At 38.6% G+C, this 13,483-nt stretch overlaps 1 protein-coding gene across 1 annotated transcript in view; it reads left to right on the forward strand.

The window, feature by feature from the left end:
* LOC140724707 (protein unc-79 homolog) overlaps nt 1–13,483 on the forward strand; it is a 436,731-nt gene that overhangs the window by 187,329 nt on the left and 235,919 nt on the right. Inside the window, exons 22-23 of the mRNA XM_073039156.1 lie at nt 13–161; nt 5,915–6,072. Coding sequence (XP_072895257.1) covers nt 13–161; nt 5,915–6,072 — 307 coding nt within the window. The remainder of the gene's footprint in view (nt 1–12; nt 162–5,914; nt 6,073–13,483) is intronic.

The following is a 13,483-nucleotide window of genomic DNA, read 5'->3' on the forward strand; positions in this document are numbered from 1 at the left end:
TCATATCAACAGGAGATACCAAAATGTGAGGAGCCAGACATTCTTTTCAACATGCTCAATTGCTTAAAGATGCTTTGCCTTCATGGGGAATGTTTATATGTTGCAAGAAAAGATTACCAAAGGTTTCTTGCTTATATTCAAGACAATATGTTGATTTCAAGGTAAAATGAATAAAATTGAATTGATATATTATCATTAACTGTCAGAAATAAAACATTAATGTCAACAATATTTCTCCTTGTGGTATGTTGTTTATGCATATTTATAGTTTATAGTGAAGTAGAATCAAGTAGCTGTGTGAGCAAAATTGCATATATTTATTTCAGTAAAAGTTGTTGCAAGTGGACTGTTGAGACTCTTTGTGAAGTGATATTCTATAAATCAGGCTATGTAGAAATAATTTCAGTCCCATGTTCAATTCTCATTTTCTGTATTACTTTGATCTGATGCTACCTTGCACTGGCTTGTATATCATGTAGACAGCTAACACGCAATATCGACCCTGACCAACAGAGGACCTCAGGTTATTCTTGCAGTTACAGTGGAATGCAAAAGTTTGGGCACCCCTGGTCAAAAATTCTGTTACTGTGAATAGCTAAGCGAGTAAAAGATGACCTGATTTCCAAAAGGCATAAAATTAAAGATGACACATTCTTTGAATATTTTAAGCAAGATTACCTTTTTATTTCCGTCTTTCACAAGGGCTCGAAGCAAAAGTTTGGGCACCCTGCATGGTCAATACTTAGTAACACCCCTTTTGGCAGGTATCACAGTTTGTAAACACTGCTCTTTTGAAGTCTGTCCACAGATTTTCAATGATGTTTAGGTTGTGGGACTGTGAGGGCCATGGCAAAACCTTCAGCTTGCATCTCTTGAGGTAGTCCATTGTGGATTTTGAGGTGTGTTTAGGATCATTATCCTGTTGTAGAAGCCATCCTCTTTTCATCTTCAGCTTTTTTACAGATGGTGTGATGTTTGTTTCCAGAATTTGCTGATATTTAATTGAATTCATTCTTCCCTCTACCAGTGAAATGTTCCCCGTGCCACTGGCTGCAACACAAGCCCAAAGCATGATCGATCCACCTCCATGCTTAACAGTTGGAGAGGTGTTCTTTCATGAAATTCTGCACCCTTTTTTCTCCAAATGTACCTTTGCTCATTGCGGTCAAAAAGTTCTATTTTAACTTCTTCAGTCCACAGGACTTGTTTCCAAAATGAATCAGGCTTGTTTAGATGTTCCTTTGCAAATTTCTGACGCTGAATTTTGTGGTGAGAATGCAGGAAAGGTTTTCTTCTGATGACTCTTCCATGAAGGTCATATTTGTGCTGGTGTTACTGCACAGTAGAACAGTGCAGCACCGCTCCAGAGTCTGCTAAATCTTCCTGAAGGTCTTTAGCAGTCAAATGGGGGTTTTGATTTGCCTTTCTAGCAATCCTACAGGCAGTTCTCTTGGAAAATTTTCTTGGTCTTCCAGACCTCAACTTGACCTCCACCATTCCTGTTAACTGCTATTTCTTAATTACATTATGAACTGAGGAAACGGCTACCTGAAAACGCTTTGCTATCTTCTTATAGCCTTATCCTGCTTTGTGGGCATCATTTATTTTAATTTTCAGAGTGCTGGGCAGCTGCTTAGAGGAGCCCATGTCTGCTGATTGTTGGGGCAAGGTTTGAGGAGTCAGGGTATTTCTGAAGCTTTGAAATTTGCATCACTTGGCCTTTCCTAATGATGAGTGTGAACAAACCATAGCTGTAACAATCTAATTAAGGGCTGAGAACTTGGTAAAAGTTATCTGAGAGCTCAAATCTCTTGAGTTGTCTAAACTTTTGCATGGTGCGCCTTTCCTTTTTTTTCACTCTAAAATTGTACAAAACAAAAATAATACACTAATCTTGCTTAAAATGTTGAAAAGAATGTTTCATCCTTAACTTTATGACTTTTGGAGATCAGTTCATCTTCTACTCACTTAACTATTCATAGTAACAGAAATTTTGACCAGGGGTACCCAAACTTTTGCATGCCACTGTATATAACACATATGAAGCACTCTTCGAAATAGAGGTTGAGTTGAATGGCACTAAAGACACTAAAGCAGGAATTTCCAACCTGGAGTCCACAGAGTCAGAATGGACAGAAATACATTACTCAAGGTGTTGTATCTAAATGCACGTTTTATTAGGTGGATGATGTTGTTGCAATATTACAGATTGCCAGGTATGATGTTGTGGCTGAAGGATGGTTGGAGTTGGGATCTGAATGTCCAAGGTTACATGTTATATCGGACAAACAAGAAGATAGAGGGGATGGTATGGCTCTACTGGTAAAGAATGGCATCAAATCAGTAGAAAGATGTGACAATAGGATCAAAAGATGTTGAATCCTTGTGGGTAGAGTTACATAGAAATATAGAAAACCTATAGCACAATACAATGCTGTGCCAAACATATACTTACTTTAGAAATTACCTAGGGTTACCCATAGCCCTCTATCTTTCTAAGATCCATGTACCTATCCAGGAGTCTCTTGAAAGTTCCTATTGTATCTGACTCCACCATAGTCACCGGCAGCTCATTCAATGCACTCACCACTCTCTGGTTAAAAAATTTACCCCTGACATCTCCTCTGTATCTGCTTTCAAGCACCTTAAAATTGTGCCCTCTTGTGTTAGCCATTTCAGCCCTGGGAAAAAGCCTCTGACTATCCACACAATCAATGCCTCTCATCATCTTATACACCTCTATCGGGTTACCTCTCATCCTCCCCCGCTCCAAGGAGAAAAGGACAAGTTCACACAACCTATTCTCATAAGGCATGCTCCTCAATCCAGGCAACATCCTTGTAAATCTCCTCTGCACCCTTTCTATAGCTTCCACATCCTTCCTGCAGTGAGGCGAACAGAACTGAGCACAGTACTCCAAGTGGGGTCTGACCAGGATCCTATATAGCTGCAATATTACCTCTCGGCTTTTAAACTCAATCCGACATTGATGAAAGAAGAGCAGTAGATGTGGTGTATATGGATTTCAGCAAGGTATTTGATAAGGTACTCCGTCCAAGGCTTATTGAGAAAGTAAGGAGGCAAGGGATCCAAGTGGACCTTGCTTTGTGGGTCCAGAATTGGCTTGCCCACAGAAGGCAAAGAGTGGTTGTAGTGGTTGTAGATATTCTGCATGGAGGTTAGTGACCAGTAGTGTACCTCAGGGATCTGTACTGGATTTTTATAAATGACCTGGATGAAGAAGTGGAGGGATGGGTTAGTAAGTTTGCTGATGACACAAAGGTTGGGGGTGTTGTGAATAGTGTGGAGGGCTGTCAGAGGTTACAGCGGGACATTGATAGGATGCAAAACTGGGCTGAGAAGTGGCAGATGGTGTTCAACCCAGATAAGTGTGTAGTGGTTCATTTTGGTAGGTCAAATATGATGGCAGGATATAGTATTAATGGTAAGACTCTTGGCAGTGTGGAGGATCAGAGGGATCTTGGGGTCCAAGTCCATAGGACACTCAAAGCTGCTGTGCAGATTGACTGTGTGGTTAAGAAGGCGTACGGTGCTTTGGCCTTCATCAACCATGGATAGGTACATGGAACTTAGAAAATTAACAGGCTATGGTTAACCCTATGTAATTTCTAAAGTAAGAAGATGTTCACCACAGCATTTTGGGCTGAGGGGCCCGTATTGTGTTGTAGGTTTTCTATGTTTCTATGTTTCCCATTATAGCACATGCCCTCTAATCCAGGCAACATCCTGGTAAACCTCTTCTGCACCCTCTCCAAAGCCTTGACATCGTTCCTATAATGGGGCAACCAGACTATATGTAATACTACAGATGTGATCTAACTAGAGCTTTATAAAGCTGAAACATAGCTTCCTGAAGTTTCATCAGATTTCATTCTGATAACTTTTCATCAGAATTGAATTAAACAATAATCATATAAGAAACATAATCTGCTGGTGCTCAAAATCTGCAGTTAAGAATGCTGCAAATCCTCAGGAGGTCTCAGAACATCAGTGGAATAACTAAGTTACGCTTGGATTTGTGCTTGGTGAGCCAAACTTGCAGGCCTGTGGCCTACGGTGCTGGAATGTGACATTGGGATGGGAAGTTTCTCTCTATAGCACGAACATGATGGTTCAAAAGACGTCTTTTTTGTAAATTTTATTTATTCCACAGATCTATAATCACCGAATTATAGGAAAGATGTCAACAAAATAGAGAGGGTACAGAGAAGATTTACTAGAATGTTACTTGGGTTTCAGCACCTAAGTTACAGGGAAAGGTTGAACAAGTTAGGTCTTTATTCTTTGGAGTGTAGAAGGTTGAGGGGGGACTTGATAGAGGTATTTAAAATTATGAGGGGGATAGATAGAGTTGACGTGGATAGGCTTTTTCCATTGAGAGTAGGGGAGATTCAAACAAGAAGACATGAGTTGAGAGTTAGGGGACAGAAGTTTAAGGGTAACACGAGGGGGAATTTCTTTACTCAGAGAGTGGTAGCTGTGTAGAATGAGCTTCCAGTAGAAGTGGTAGAGGCAGGTTCGGTATTGTCATTTAAAGTAAAATTGGATAGGTATATGGACAGGAAAGGAATGGAGGGTTATGGGCTGAGTGCGGGTCAGTGGGACTAGGTGAGAGTGAGCGTTCAGCACAGACTAGAAGGGCTGAGATGGCCTGTTTCTGTGCTGTAATTGTTATATGGTTTATATGGTTATATATCTTCTTGCACTGGTCTCTTAAATTTAAACTGGAAGGTCATCTTTTTTGACCTGTGCTCCTAAATAATAGAACTCAATACCTAAAACTATAAAGAATGCAGATGCTGTTGACACTTCTAAACACCAACTTGAACCTATTTATTTAACCTTGCTTTTTAACTAATATCTTTGACTTGCATGTTTGCACCTTATCCCATTGTAAAGCATTCTGTATGAAAAGTGCTTTGAAAAGAAGTTATTATTAATGTTATTATTTTTAAAACTTATGAAATAGCATCACCTTTGGCAATATATTGGTAATTACTATTTATAATGGTTATCATGACAGTATGATGTAAAAGGTTTTTAGTAAGTTTTTGATTATTTACTACAGTGTCTGACTCAGTAGACAACTCCAAGTGTAGATAGATTAAATGCTGAGTAATTAGACAGGACTACATGTTTATGTTTTACACACCCATTGTATCATCTTTGGAGACTACCAACATGAACTCACTATGATTAATATGGCACTATTTCCTCTTTGGGGTAAGTCCCATTGTACAGATTGTCATAAGTAAATTAAAACTTAAAAAACTGTGGTCAGAAAACACATGAAAATTTGAAATCTTTACTATTTTCATTTAGAACAAGTGTGCAAATGTCATGGCTTTCACTCTGTTAGCTATTAGTTTAATCTAAAACTTACCATAAAATACTTATTGGTAATTAAACCCTGAAATCCATGTATTTAGTTAACTAGATATGCAGGTCATAGAGACTAAAGAAAGGAAATTCCAAAGTAACTAAATTACCCGAGCCAATCAACAAGAAACTCAAAATGAATCCATGATTTTGTTTCTTCATTTCCTGCTTCTCTTTAAGCCTATTGCCTCAACAGGGGCATCGGCAGCCAATAGCAGCTCACCAGAGGCCTCCGACCTGAGCTGATAGAAGGTTGATCAGTCCTGTGGTTTGCACTCTCACCCATGACTTCTAAATGTATTCTAAATGAAGATCCTTCCTCTCAGGAATGTGGTCTTTGGAGCTTCTGTTGGCACTTTTATAGCACTGGGTTTTTACAGTTTGTGGTTGCCGTTCCCAAATCTGTCTTCTTTCACAGCCGGGCTTGGGACCATCTGTGTGGAGTTACATGATCTTCTGTGAAAAAAAACTGAACAGTGCATCCTGAATTAATTACTTTTTTTAATTATTGCAGCTTATGGAAAGTACTTAAGTCTGAGTTCTCACAGCTTGCCTCTGTAGCGGTGCCATTGTTTCTCCATGCACTTTCTCTTCCTCGTGGCGCTGATGTATTCTGGGGCATCATTGACAGCAGCTTTAATAGTAAGGACTGGAAGATGAGATTTGAAGCTGGTAAGCTGAAAACATTAAATATACAATGGAAATTTTGTTATCTTTCCAGAATTTACTGAAACACTATAAACTTTTCAAGTTTATTCAGAACAAAATGGCAAGGGTCTTTTTTTAAATCCAATACTTTTATTTAAAAGCTATATTATAGAAATTATTTTTTGCAATCAAAATCAATGCTGCCATGATGTTTGTAAATCACATGATTTTGGCTTTCTTTAAAGTAACTCTGGTAAGTCAAAGAGATCTGAAACAAGAGAATTATTTTGCTTTCTAATGGTCTATATTGAAATAAATCAATGTGCAGTCATCAAATAAACATTGACTTTGCAGTGAATTGACTGATGAGAGGGTTACTGGCACCAGCTATCTTACTGTGCAATTTACAAAGTTCCAGCATGGCCTGATATAACAGTTGTCCATAGCAAAGATCCAGACTAGCTTCAGGCAATTTGAGATTAATAAATATGTACAGAGAGGTGCCAGAGAAGACTCAGTAACATCATAAAGGATCCCACCCTTGCTGCTGATGGATTGCTTGTCCTAATCTCATCAGGGAGGAGGCTACGTAGCGTCCACACCAGGACCACCAAACTCTAATACAGTTATTTTTCCCAAGGAGTAAGGCTGATCAACTTCTCCACCCACTAACCACCCCACCTCACACCCAACCACTATTACTTTATATGTTATGTCAGAGTCACCTTATGTACAGACACAGACACTCCTGTGCCTAGCTTCACTTATGGACATAAGACCATAAGACATAGGAGCAGAATTAGGCCATCTGGCCCATCAAGTCTGCTCTGTTGTTCAATCATGGCTGATCCTTTTTTTTCTCCTCCTCTACCCCAGTTCCCGGCCTTCTCCCCGTAACCTTTGATGCCATGCCCAATCAAGAACCTTTCAATCTCTGCTTAAATACACCCAACGACCTGGCCTTCGCAGCTGCATGTAGCAACAAATTCCACAAATTCACCACCCTTTGGCTAAAGAAGTTTCTCTGCATCTCTGGTTTGAAAGGGCGCATCTGTATGCTGAGGCTGTGCCTCTGTCTCGGCCTTTCAAAATTCAAAAGGTGTCAATGAGACCCCCCCCCCCCCATCCCATCCTTCTGAATTCGAGCGAGTACAGGCCCCGGCACATCAAACATTCCTCATATGATAACACTTTCGTTCCTGGAATCATCCTTGTGAACCTCCTCTGGACCCTCTTCAATGTCAGCACATCTTTTCCAAGATGAGGAGCCCAAAACTGTTCACAATACTCAAAGTGAGGCCTCACCAGTGCCTTATAAAGCCTCAGCATCACATCCTTGCTCTTGTATTCTTGAATTCTTGAAATAAATGCTAACATGGCATTTGCCTTCCACACCACTGACTGAACCTACAAGTTAACCTTTAGGCATTCTGCACAAGGACTCCTAAGTCCCTTTGCATCTCCAATTTTTGGATTTTCTCCCCGTTTAGAAAATAGTCCACACATTTATTTCTACTACCAAAGTGATTGACCATGCATTTCCCAACATTGTATTTCATTTGCCACTTTCTTACCCATTCTCCTAATCTGCCTAAGTCCTTCTGCATCCTACCTGTTTACTCAACACTACCTGCCCCTTCATCAATCTTCGTATCATCTGCTAACTTGGCAACAATTCCATCATCTAAATCATTTATATACAGCATAAAAAGAAGTGGTCCCAACACCGAACCCTGTGGAACACCACTAGTCACTGGCAGCCAACCAGAAAAGGATCCTTTTATTCCTACTCGTTGCCTTCTACCAATCAGCCAATGCTCCAACCATATCAGTAACTTTCCTGTAATACCATGGGCTCTCAACTTAGTAAGCAGCCTCATGTGTGGCCCCTTGTCAAAGGCCTTTTGAAAGTCCAAATATGCAACATCCACTGCATCCCCTTTATCTATTCTACTTGAAATCTCCTCAAATAATTCCAACAAGTTTGTCAGGCAGGATTTTCCCTGAAGGAAACCATGCTGACTTTGTACTATCTTGTCCTGTGTCACCAAGTACTCCCATCACCTCATCCTTAACAATTGACTCTAACACCTTCCCAACCACTGAGGTTAGGCTAACTGGTCTATAATTTCCTTTCTGCTGCCTTCCTCCTTTCTTAAAGAGTGGAGTGACAATTGCAATTTTCCAGTCCTCTGGCACCATGCCAGAGTCCAGTGAGTTAATTATAAGATAATTATTAATGCCACCACAATCTCTAATGATACCTCTTTTGGAACCCTAGGTACAGTTCATCTGGTCCAGGTGACTTATGTACTTTAAGGTCTTTCAGCTTTTTGAGCACCTTCTCTTGTGTAAAAGTAACTGCACTCACTTCTCTTCCTTCACACACTATAACATGAGGCATAGTGCTAGAGACTTCCACAGTGAAGACTGATGCAAAATACTCATTTAGTTCATCAGCCATCTCCCTATCCCCTGTTATTATTTCTCCTGCCTCATTTTCTAGTGGTCCTATATCCACTCTCATTTCTCTTTTATTTTTGACATACTTGAAAAATCTTTTACTATCTACTTTGATATTATTTGCTAGCTTGCTTTCATATTTCATCTTTTCCCTTCTAATGATTTTCTTAGTTACTCTCTGTAGGCTTTTAAGAACTTCTAAATCCTTTATCTTCCAACTAATTTTTGCTTTGTTGTATGCCCTTTCCTTTGCTTTTACAATAGCTTTGACTTCCCTTGTCAGCCATGGTTGTATTATTTTACTATTTGAGTATTTCTTCATTTTTGGAATACATATGTTCTGCACCACCTTCATTTTTCCTAGAAACGCATGCCATTCATTGCTGCTCTGCTGTCATCTCTGCCAGCAGCTCCTTCCATTTTACTTTGGCCACTGCTCTCTCATAACAATGTAATTTCCCTTACTCCACTGAAATGCTGCTACATCAGACTTCACTTTCTCCCTATCAAATTTCAACCAAACTCAATTGTATTGTATACATACATATTATATACTTACTTACAATCAATCTTTGTGTATAAACTGTATTTATGTGTGTGTGTGTGTGTGTGTGTGTGTGTGTGTGTATATAATAGTGTTTTTTTATTATTGTGTTTTTTTGTGCGACGTTGGACCCAAAGTAACAATTATTTAATTCCCCTTTACATTTGTGTTCTGGACATCAGATTATACAATTTAGAATCTTGAATGCTACTGAGAATTTTATTTCTCAGTGGAGTCTGTGTGTAGTGCATTTCTCCTCTTTTATTCACAAACATTTATATCTGTCTGGAACACCATTTTTACACTTTATAAATATAATATTCATAGCTCAGAATTGTATTTTCAGAGGGCTTACTGTATATTGATTGCAAACGTTTGGAAATGCAATGCAACCTGCATTTAAGTGCCTGAAGCTATTCTCAATTTTGCACACACTAAATACAAACATAAGGTGATAATATATGCTGCATTTTTATGGTAGGTTTTTGCAAAGAAAAGTATAATGAATAAGTGGAATGGTATTGTTAAGTATAATGATATATAATAATGGTAACTATAATGAGAAATAAGTAGAAACATAGAAATATAAAAAACCTACAGCACAATACAGGCCCTTCGGCCCACAAAGTTGTGCCGAACATGTCTCTACCTTAGAAATTACTAGGCTTACCCATAGCTCTCTATTTTTCTAAACTTCATGTACCTATCCAAAAGTCTCTTAAAAGACCCTATCGTATCGGCCTCCACCACCGTTGCCGGCAGCCCATTCCATGCACTCACCACTCTCTGAGTAAAAAAACTTACTCCTAACAAACACAAAGTACACTACAGATGCTGTGATCAAATCAACACGTACAAACAAGCTGGATGAACTCAGCAGGTCAGGCAGCATCCATTGAAATGAGCAGTTAACGTTTTGGGCCGAGACCCTTCATCAGGACTGAAGAAGGAGGGGGCAGGGGCCCTATATAGGCCCTCCTTCTTCAGTCCTGACGAAGGGTCTCGGCCCAAAACGTTGACTGCTCATTTCAACGGATGCTGCCCAACCTGCTGAGTTTACCCCTAACATCTCCTCTGTACCTACTCCCCAGCACCTTAAGCCTGTGTCCTCTTGTGGCAACCATTTCAGCCCCGGGAAAAAACCTTTGACTATCCACATGATCAATGCCTCTCATCATCTTATACACCTCTATCAGGTCACCTCACATCCTCCATCGCTCCAAGGAGAAAAGGCCGATTTCACTCAACCTATTCTCATAAGGCATGCTCCTCAATCCAGGCAACATCCTTGTAAATCTCCTCTGCACCCTTTCAATAGTTTACACATCCTTCCTGCAGTGAGGCGACCAGAACTGAGCACAGTACTCCAAGTGGGGTCTGACCAGGGTCCTATATAGCTGCAACATTACCTCTTGGCTCCTAAATTCAATTCCACAATTGATGAAGGCCAAAACACCGTTTGCCTTCTTAACCACAGAGTCAACCTGCGCAGCTGCTTTGAGTGTCCTATGGACTTGGACCCCAAGATCCCTCTGATTCTCCACACTGCCGAGAGTCTTACCATTAATACTACAAACCCCATTTCCAGAAAAGTTGGGATATTTTCCAAAATGCAATAAAAAAAATCTGTGATATGTTAATTCATGTGAACCTTTATTTGACTGACAAAAGTACAAAGAAAAGATTTTCAATGGTTTTACTGACCAACTTAATTGTATTTTGTAAATATACACAAATTTAGAATTTGATGGCTGCAACACACTCAACAGAAGTTGTGACAGAGGCATGTTTACCATTGTGTTACATCACCTTTCCTTTTAATAACACTTTTTAATCGTTTTGGAACTGAGGATACTAATTGTAGTAGATTTGCAATTGGAAATTTTGTACATTCTTGCTTGATATAAGACTTCAGCTGCCCAACAGTCCGTGGTCTCTGTTGTCTGATTCTCCTCTTCATGATGCGCCATACATTTTCAACAGGAGATAGATCTGGACTGGCAGCAGGCCAGTCAAGCACACGCACTCTGTGTCTACAAAGCCACACTGTTGTAGCCCGTGCAGAATGTGGTCTGGCATTGTCCTGCTGAAATAAGCATGGATGTCCCGGGAAGAGACGTCGCCTTGATGGCAACATATGTCTCTCTAAAATCCTAATATATGCCTCAGAGTCAATGGTACCTTCACATACATGCAACTCACCCATGCCGTGGGCACTGATGCACCCCCATACCATCACAGATGCTGGCTTTTGCAGCTTTCGCTCAATCAGGATGGTCGTTTTCATCTTTGGCACGGAGAACTCGACACCCGTTTTTTCCGAAAACTAGCTGAAATGTGGATTCTCTGAATCTTTACACAATATTATGTACTGTAGATGTTCTTTCTTGTTCAATCTTTTTATTAGTATCAACATGATAAGATTAGTACATAGATAATGGGTTTACAAACTTACAAAATTAAAATGAACATAAAAGGATACACAAGCAATAAGTATAATATAGTTAAGTCTTCCCAAATCATGAATAATACAAATGTTATATAAACAAAACAAAAAAAACTACGTAGGTAAATCATGTTAAAAAAAAACAGAAAAGAGAAAAAGAGAAAAAAAATATTAATACCCTAAGAAAAACTAATCTAACAAATTAACCACTAACTATTAAGGAAAAAAAAAGAAAGAAGAAAAAAAAGGGCTGTTTATAGTATCTATAAAAAAAAACAAAATCATCAGTGTCCCCAACTCCGATCCTCTCAACATATATATATATATATATACATAATCAAAACCGGAAAAACAAATAGGATTGGAACAGGGTCAAATTACATCATGTGAAAATATTGAATAAATGGCCTCCAAATCTTTTCAAATTTAATAGAAGGGTCATATACGACACTTATAATTTTCTCCAAATTTAGACATAACATAGTTTGAGAAAACCAATGAAATACGGTAGGGGGATTAATTTCTTTCCAATTCAACAAAATAGATCTTCTAGCCATTAATGTAAGAAATGCAATCATCCAACAAGCAGAAGAAGATAAATGGATTGACTCCATCATTGGTAAACCAAAGATTGCAGTAATAGGATGAGGTTGTAAATCAATGTTCAATACCATGGAAATAATATCGAAAATATCTTTCCAATATTTTTTCAAAAGCGGACATGACCAAAACATATGAGTTAAAGAAGCTATCTCAGAATGACATCTGTCACATATAGGATTTATATGGGAATAAAAACGAGCCAATTTATCCTTGGACATATGAGCCTTGTGCACAACTTTAAACTGTAGCAATGAATGTTTAGCACATATAGAGGATAAATTAACTAATTGAAGGCAAGGAGGGAAGGTGGATTGGCATTGCCTAATTTTAGATTTTATTATTGGGCAATTAATATTCGATATTTGAAATGTTGGTTAAGGGATTGGGATTTATCTCCTAGCCCTCATTGGGTAAATCTGGAAACTAAATCTCTACAAGGATTTTCATTGGGTTCTATTTTAGGGACTTCACTTCCCTTTGCTCTTTCTAAATTGCATAAACGAATTGACAATCCGATAGTCAAACACACTTTACGTATATGGTTTCAATTTCGGAAATTTTTTGGGTTGAATCAATTTGTTTTAACTATTCCTATTGTATCCAATTTCTTTTTTCATCCTTCTATTATGGACCAAGCTTATTCAGCTTGGAAGACTAAAGGAATACTACGATTTTCTGATTTATTTTTGGATAATTGTTTTATGTCTTTTGAACAATTATCTAATAAATATAATTTGCCTAGATCTCATTTTTTTAGATATTTACAGATTAGGAATTTCTTAAACACTGTACTTCCTACCTGTCCAAATCTTGATTCTTCGGGTATTTTGGAGAAATTGTTAGAACTAAATCCTTTTCAGAAAGGTGTAATATCAAATGTTTACAATATAATTATGAAAATACGTTTAGAGGCCTTTTATAAGATTAAAAATGATTGGGAAAGAGAACTTAACTTTACTATCCCTATTGAGAATTGGGATACTGTAGATGTTGAAAGACCTAAATTCTCTGCAATCTTGCGTTCGGAAATGTTCCTTTTGAACTGACTAACAATTCTCTCACGAATTTTGGCACAAAGGGGTGAGCCATGACCCATCCTTGCTTGCAAAGACTGAGCCTTTGATGGACGCTACTTTTATACCCAGTCATGATACCTCACCTGCTACCAATTAGCCTGCTTAATGTGGAGTCATCCAAACCGGTGTTACTTGAATATTCTGTGCACTTTTCAATCTTATTTTAACTCTGTCCCAACTTTTGTTGAGTGTGTTGCAGCCATCAAATTCTAAATTTGTGTATATTTACAAAATACAAGTAAGTTGGTCAGTAAAACTATTGAAAATCTTTTCTTTGTACTTTTGTCAGTTAAATAAAGGTTC

Source organism: Hemitrygon akajei, chromosome 3 (genome assembly GCF_048418815.1).
Source record: "Hemitrygon akajei chromosome 3, sHemAka1.3, whole genome shotgun sequence".
NCBI lineage: Eukaryota > Metazoa > Chordata > Chondrichthyes > Myliobatiformes > Dasyatidae > Hemitrygon > Hemitrygon akajei.